The 8,064-nt window shown below is 37.1% G+C and overlaps 1 protein-coding gene across 1 annotated transcript; it reads right to left on the reverse strand.

The window, feature by feature from the left end:
• Positions 1–762: 762 nt before the first annotated feature.
• On the reverse strand, positions 763–1,940 carry LOC112099710. The gene is made up of 2 exons (XM_024187155.1): positions 841–1,940; positions 763–784 (listed from the first exon to the last, which is right to left on the reverse strand). The coding sequence occupies exons 1-2, from the start codon at positions 1,938–1,940 to the stop codon at positions 763–765; spliced, it is 1,122 nt and encodes a 373-aa protein (XP_024042923.1).
• Positions 1,941–8,064: the final 6,124 nt, after the last annotated feature.

Raw genomic sequence — 8,064 nt, forward strand, 5'->3', positions numbered from 1 at the left:
TTCTTGACGGTAACCATATTCAACTGCCGGTAGTCTATACACAATCTCATTGAACCATCTTTCTTCTTTACGAACAAAACGGGAGCACCCCAAGGCGACACACTAGGACGAATGAAACCCTTATCTAGTAATTCTTGTAGCTGGACCTTTAGTTCTTTTAATTCAATGGGTGCCATCCGATATGGTGCCTTGGATATAGGTGTAGTACCAGGAACTAATTCTATAGTAAACTCAACCTCTCGATCTGGGGGTAGTCCCGGAAGATCTTCAGGAAATACATCAATAAACTCCCTTACAATAGGTATGTCTTCAAGGCACGCCCCATCGGGATGGTCAGCAACTATATACGCTAAAAATCCTTCACACCCCTTCTTTAGCATTTTCATTGCCTTAACCATAGAAATCAAAGCTTTATGACTCTTATGATTCCCTTGAAAATGAAATTCTTCCTCGCCAGGTAGGCGAAAAATAATTTCCTTAGCAAAACAATCTATTGAAACATGGTAAGGTCCTAACCAATCCATCCCCAAAATCAAATCAAAATCGTGCATCTCTAAAGGTAGGAGATCCACAAGGAATTCTTTATCACACAATCTGATCACACATGACTTATAGACATGATCTATAAACTGGCAATCCCCCATAGGGGTACTAATTGTCACGTGAACATCCAGTGGTGTGATAGGCACATTAGCATAACGGGCAAACACACAAGATACAAATGAATGTGTAGCACCAGGATCAAAAAGAACTTTGGCTTCTCTAGAGAATAAGGACAATGTACCTGATACTACATCATTGGACACCTCAGCATCTTTTTCTGTTAGTGCAAAAACACGCCCTTGCACCCTCGGTTTCTTCCTCTGCCCTTCGTTAGTCGGAGTATTTGTAGTCTCGCTACGTCTCTTTGGGCAATCCATAATCCTATGCCCAGATTCTCCACAAGCAAAACAAGCTCCAGTTTTCCAATGGCATTCACCAGGGTGCCTCCTTTCACAATGTCGACAAATGGGGTAGTTCCTCCGAGCGGTGTCACCAGTAACACCCTTGTTATCCCATTTGTTACCTCCACCATTATACTTCTGGGAGTGAGTGCCCTGCCTATAAGAACTTCCATTTTGCGGTCCACCTTGTGGATTCTTCTTATTTCTCTGATCCCTTGTAACTTGGGCTTCAAGAATATCCTTCTCCGCAAGAATTGCTCGGTCCACCAAATCGGCATAATTGTTAATCTTAAGGATGGTCAATCGCCCTTTAATGTTAGGACGTAACCCTTCCAGGAACTTCCTACACTTACTACCTTCATTAGCAACCAAGGTATGAGCAAAACGAGAGAGGGCAGTAAATTGTTCCTCATACTCCGCAACAGACTTTGTTCCTTGAGTCAACCTCAAGAAATCAGCCTCCATCTGATGTCGAACTCGTTCAGGAAAATACTTTTCATGAAAAGCCTCCAAAAATAACTCCCAAGTAATGGGTGCATCTTGCAAGCCAGCCCTTATGAGACGAGATTTGGCATCCCACCAGTGGTCTGCCTCACCCTGAAGGACAAATGAGGCTAATATTACCCTTTGATCATCATTACAACCCATAGCCACAAATATCTTCTCCATCTGTTTTAGCCATGCCTCTGCAACCATGGGATCGGCAGTCCCCTGAAAGGTAGGTGGTCCCAATTTCTTAAATCGTTCTAAGTTCACCATAGCCCCATGATCTCTTGCGCCACCTTGCCTTTCAACTGGCACATTCTCTTGTGCCCCAACTCTGCCTCTAGCCATATCTTGAATTAACTTACTTTGTTGTTCCATCAATCTAAGCATTGCGCGCATCATAGGATTTCCTTCGTTAGCCATCTCGTGCAAGGTTGGGTCAGCGTCGTCAGCGATACCTAAAACATCTCTCGAGCTAGAGGCATGCCTAGCACCTCCCTTACGTGACATCTCTTGACTATAACACGGAGAATAAATAAATAATTAAAAAGGGGTAAATAATTCATAGCTAAAGGTCGTGCAAGCGCGCAGAGTACTGAATAAGTAGTGTAACTAAGAAAATTTGATATTGTAAACAAGAGCAATAAATATTTCATTCTACGTTAATACCAAAGATCATATAACAAGAGTTATTACAAAGTCGCAAGCAACATAGAAAGCCAAAAAGACCAAAATAGAATTACTAGTTACTCCTTGCCTTAAAATATTTAATCACTCTATTAACCTCAATAAAGTCTACAGAGTTTCATGTCCTACAGCCACAAAGTTCATAGGTGTACTCAACCGGATAGGAAAAGGATCTATCTTTACTTTCCTTTCCTTAGTCGTGACTCCATCTGTCTCGATTTCCTTAGGAGTTCTATAAGGTAGTTTATTTAGACCTGGAGATACCCATCCTTTGCTATAGTAAGGCTTAAATCGAGGTCCTGTCCAAAATAGGCGACGTATTACAAGCTTATTCTTGTTAGCTCCCTTGCCATAAACACGTAGTCCACGTATAGCCTCATTGAGCTTCTTTCTTGAAGCTCCAGGTCCTGGAGGAGTATCGATGTAGACCTCTATAGTCCGTCTTAGTCTATCATCCATTCGCTGCTTATGAAGTCTCCTAAGATCTTTGACAAGAACTCCTCCTAAGATAAATTGTTCGGTCCTATCAATTTCTGTCCATCCCTTATTCTTGACACTTTTCATACCCATATTGTCCTTCTTCATGTCTACAAAACAAATGTAATCGATTTAATTAGACAATCTAATTAAACGGTAAAAGAAAGTCTACAGAATCCTAACCTAGTTGCTCTGATACCACAATTGTAACACCCCAAATCTAACACGTGCGGAGCACGTGAAGAAGGAGGTTACTCACAAATCATAATCTTTACTCAAGTTTCAAACTGAAATTCCTCCAATTCTTATTCAAATAAATCCATAAATCCAAACGTCAAATACTAAATAATCTCTCTCGAGGACATATAAAAATAATAACAAAAGTCTCAAACTCCAAATTACACGTTCATAATAAAAGTAACTAAATAGAAACACAAGTCTATTCCTCCTCTTATTCAATAGCAAACGGAAACTGGAAATCACTAACTCCAAAGCTAAGTGCACCTCTCAAAAGAAACTTAATCTGCAAAAAAAGTAATGACGAGGGGTGAGCCGTCAACTCGGTAAGTAAAACCATTCCTAACACACTAGGCCTATCGATACCAAAAATATTGCAAGCCTTCTTTTGTTTAAAGCATATATCATAATCCATAATTTTCATAAAACGATATATCACAATAACATAAGATAAATTCTTAATAATTCAGAATATTCAAAAGCATATTTACTTACGAATCAAATCATGTAATACGTATACAGAAAACAAACAGGTTAGCTCATGTCACATAGTGTCACCTATAGTCCCGGTGACCCGGCCAGAAACATAATCAGAATATCGTGTGCACATTCAGAACAGAAACCCAGTACTGGTCCAGACAGATATATCGTATATTACGATCAGAATCAGAATCAGAATAACTATGGACAATGAGCCAAAACATTAGGAATCTCATACAATCATCAATAATTGAAATCAAACATAGGTACAAAACATTCGTATCAGTTTCATAAAAGTTCATATCAATAATATAGGCTTGCATAACATTTTATAAATAAAATCATAAAAGTAGGCATGTAACAAAATAACTTGCATATTCAAAAGCATTTATAAAATACTTTGTTAAAAAGAATTTAGCTTTAAAACATTTACATAAAACTAATTTTATTATCAAAATCAATTAATCCTTTAAGTAATATAAAAACATTTATACTTATAACAATAATATCAAAATACTTATACATATCCAGTATACTAGGAATGAAGTTACTTACCTCGACAAATGAACTTGGATTAACACACCTCTAAGCTTCTAAGAGCCTCAAACACCTTCAAAACCTTAAACAAATACAAGATATGACAATCAATAACTTATTCTAAGAATTTGATTTTCTAATTCATACCCGTACAGGTCTGATTCTCGGAATTGTAACTCTTAATCCAAGTCTCAGAATGATATAAAATCCTATGGAACCATTCTGGACATCCATGAGTACCCCATGTAAAATTTACAAGAGAATCCGATATCAAAAACATTTTAAAAACTATTTACTTCTCAGCAAATTCGAAACTGTTTTCACATAATCTAAACCAAACAGAACGGGTTCCGTGATTTTTATAAAATAAAATACTAATCAGAAAATTATGAAATTAAAACTGCGAATCCTAGACACATATATTAACATACATATAAACTTTCAGAATTTTTTGAGTTCATTTGGTGGTACAAATAGTCTTGTGAATCTGATCACAATACTGGAATCGTGGATTTCCAGTGCAGTGGTTTCTATTTCCAAAATACGTATAAAATTGAAAACGAAGTTGAATTTAATGAAATAAAATTTAATCAAGAAGCCCTACATGTCTAGTTTCCAGAAATATAAATTTTATAAGAAAATTCGTTCAGAAAATATAGCTTTAAAAATTCGAGATACTCATGCTGTTCAGAATAAACGTTGTGAACTTACCCGTCGCTTTGAGTCTCTCCTAAACAAAGGTTTGAATCCTAAGATTTGGGTAGGAGCGTAAAGAGCAGCAGAGAAGAAGGATAAACGTTGTGAACTTAGGGTTATGGAAGGGGGAAAAGTATGTATTTATAGGGGATCTTAAGAAACCCTATTCAATAAGGAAAAATAGCCCTTTTCCAAAATGATCTCATAAATAACCTCTATTTAATTAGTACCCCTTTCTAAATAAGGGTTATAGGCCACTCATAATTCTCAATGAAAGCCCAATTTCCATAATTTAATATGTATGGGAATTTGTGGCGTTACAGCCAGTTACCTGGTAAACAAAAGTCCATCTGTAGCAATTGGCTTCAAAACACCTGAAGAACTCTGGTCTGGAAGACCTAGAAAATATGAACATCTGAGGGTATTTGGATGCCCTCCTTATGTCCATATCAGACAAGGGAAGCTTGATGCAAGAACTATAAAAGGGGTATTTGTTAGTTATCCAGATGGGGTTAAAGGCTACATGGTCTGGTGTAGAGAGGCTAATAAGTGTCTAATCAGTAGAGATGTCCAGTTTAATGAAGTGGCTATGATCAATAACTCTGATCAATCCACTTCTGCTAATGACATCACTATAAGTGACACACAAGCCATCACAAAAATTGATCAAGGTGAAAAGATTGAGGTGGAGTTGTCTAAAGACTATGAAGATGAAATACAACTAGATATTGTTAAAGCTGAGTCTCAAGATGAAAAAGTGACAGAAGGTGAAGTACCACAATCAACTGACTTACAACAATATCAGTTAGCTAGAGATAGAGAAAGAAGACATACCAAAGCCCCAGCAAGATATGCGTATGCAGATATGGTTGCATATGCCTTGATGAGTGTAGAAGATGTTGCAATTGAAGAGCCTAATAGCTATAGAGAAGCAATGAATAGCAAGATTAGCAGAAACTGGATTAAAGCTATGAGGGAAGAAATGGATTCTCTGGTAAGAAATCAGACTTTGATTTTGGTCCCAAATCTAGGGAATAAGAAGATTGTCAACTGTAAGTGGATATTCAAGAAAAATGAGGGCATTCCAGGTGTTGAAGACTCAAGATATAAGGCAAGACTGGTGGTAAGAGGGTTCACACAAAATGAGGGGATTGATTTCAATGAAATCTTCTCACCAGTAGTAAAACACAGCTCAATCAGAATCTTACTTGCTATGGTGGCTTTGTTTGATCTGGAGCTTGAACAAATGGATGTAAAGACTGCCTTCCTACATAGCAACCTTGAAGAAAAGATATTAATGTCTCAGCCTGAAGGTTTTGAAGAAAAGGGACATGAGGATTATGTGTGTCTTCTTAAAAGGTCTCTATATGGCTTGAAACAATCTCCTAGGCAATGGTATAGGAGATCTGACCAGTTTATGATCTCCAATGGCTATCACATGAGCAAATATGACAGTTGTGTCTATCATGAGATTATAAACTCAGGTAGAAACTCAGGTGGAGCAATGTATCTTCGCTTGTATATTAATGACATACTCATTGCTGGTAAAAATCTCAGTGACATTAAAAAGCTCAAGAATTTGTTTAAGGGGGAATTTGAAATGAAAGATCTTGGCAGTGCCAAGAGGATTCTTGGGATAGACATTGTCAGAGATAGAGCAGATGGTACCTTATTTCTAAGCCAGTCAAGGTATATCAGCAAAGTGCTGGAAAGATTTCAGATGATGGACTCGAAACCAGTACTGACACCTCTGAGAGCTCAATTCAAACTTTCTGAAGACATGTCTCCAACATCAAATGCTGAGGAGGTAAAAATGGCTAATATACCATACTCACAAGCTGTAGGAAGCTTGATGTATGCAATGGTTTGCACCAGAGCAGACATAGCTTATACAGTAAGTGTGGTGAGCAGATTTATGAGTAAACCTGGTAAGCTTCACTGGGATGCTGTGAAATGGGTCATCAGGTACCTGAAGGGGACCTTAGATTATAGTCTGATGTATGGTAAATCCAAGCATGAGGTCTGTGAAGTCAGAGGGTATGTTGACTCTGATTTTGCAGGTAACTTGGGCAGAAGAAAATCTATCTCAAGATATCTGTTTATGTTGGATAGTTGTCTCATAAGTTGGAAAGCTACTCTACATTACATAGTAGCTTTGTCGTCTCCTGAGGCAGAATTTGTTGCTGTAACAGAGGCGGTGAAAGAATCAATGTGGTTGAAAGTGCTGCTAAATGAACTCTGGTTGAAACAAAAAATAGTGGAAATTTTTTGTGACAATCAGAGTGCCATCCAGGTCATCAAAAACCAGGTTTATCATAAGAGAACAAAGCACATTGATGTGAAGTTGCACTTTATCATAGATGAGGTTGCAAAAGGGTCAGTTGCAATGATCAAGATACATATAGATATCAACCCTGCTGATATGCTAACCAAAGTGCTACCAATAGCAAAATTTAAGTTTTGTGTAGACTTAATTGGTGTTGGCAGCAGCTCTAGTTCCTGAAACATGTGTTTTGAAGGTTTTTTTATGCTACTTAATTGAGATGATCAGCTGAATCGAGTCTGCAAGGTGGAGAGTGTGAGGAAATAACCTGCTGGTCAACTGCTGGTCATTGGGTTTAAATGGAAGATTTGAAGAAATCTGGGGGAATTGTGCCGATCGACTTCAGCTGGAGGGGTCTAGTTGAAATATTAAAGCTGAAGTGGTAGAATTCGTTATGGTTTCCCAAAAATACCAGAATATAAATACGTGTGTTTTAGCCTCTGATATATGATTGTAATCTTCTTCATTTCTTGGTCATTTACCTAGCTATTTGGTTCTTGGTGATCCTTGCAATTTATTCTACAGAATTAGCTTGTAATTCGTTTATTGAGATCAATAAAAGAGCAGTGTTTTCCTTCTACAAGTTGTGTGCTTGAAACTGTGCTCTGTTCAAGTTCTTTTCCGATTCCTTCTTGATTAGCTTGCTTTGATTAGTTCTTTCTAGATTCAATATGTTAATAGGGTTATAACAATTGATAATAAAAACATAAATTAATGTTAAAAAAGCACATATTGCGTACAAGAGAGTTGCACACTTAGTAAATATGAGTCAAGGACTAATCAACAGTGTCAGTTAAAGGAGTATGTGAAATCAACAAGTTTGCTAAGCATACCTTACATTTTGTTTTAATTGTTAAGCTTACTGTATTATGTTTTTATTATATTAAGCTCCGTATAAATACTACTGCAACTGTCATTTTGTAATTAAGAAATGAAATAAAAGTTCAAGAATACTCATCTTCATTGTCTTAGCTTCCAAATAAGATTTACAGTTCTTTTTAAGCTTTCAAACATGGTATTAGTGTCGAACAGAGCAAGCTCTAGTAATTAGCAAATAGCTTCTAGAAATTTAATAGCAGTAAATGCAAATCAACAAACTTAAATCAATTTTTCTTTCAATACTTCAATCAAGTTAGATCGATCGAACTATTTGCTATCGCATTCACAAGTCTTAGCCTCTATCATAGGCGATCGATT

Source organism: Citrus clementina, unplaced genomic scaffold (genome assembly GCF_000493195.1).
Source record: "Citrus clementina cultivar Clemenules unplaced genomic scaffold, Citrus_clementina_v1.0 scaffold_3, whole genome shotgun sequence".
Classification (NCBI taxonomy): Eukaryota; Viridiplantae; Streptophyta; class Magnoliopsida; order Sapindales; family Rutaceae; genus Citrus; species Citrus x clementina.

What these genes read in the sequence shown, in the direction of transcription:
- LOC112099710 (XM_024187155.1), bottom strand. Translation starts at nt 1,940, where the DNA reads ATGTCACGTAAGGGAGGTGCTAGGCATGCCTCTAGCTCGAGAGATGTT. An exon ending in AAGAAACCGAGGGTGCAAGG is followed by an intron (nt 785 to 840) that starts GCGTGTTTTTGC and finishes ATGTAGTATCAG; the next exon opens with GTACATTGTCCTTATTCTCT.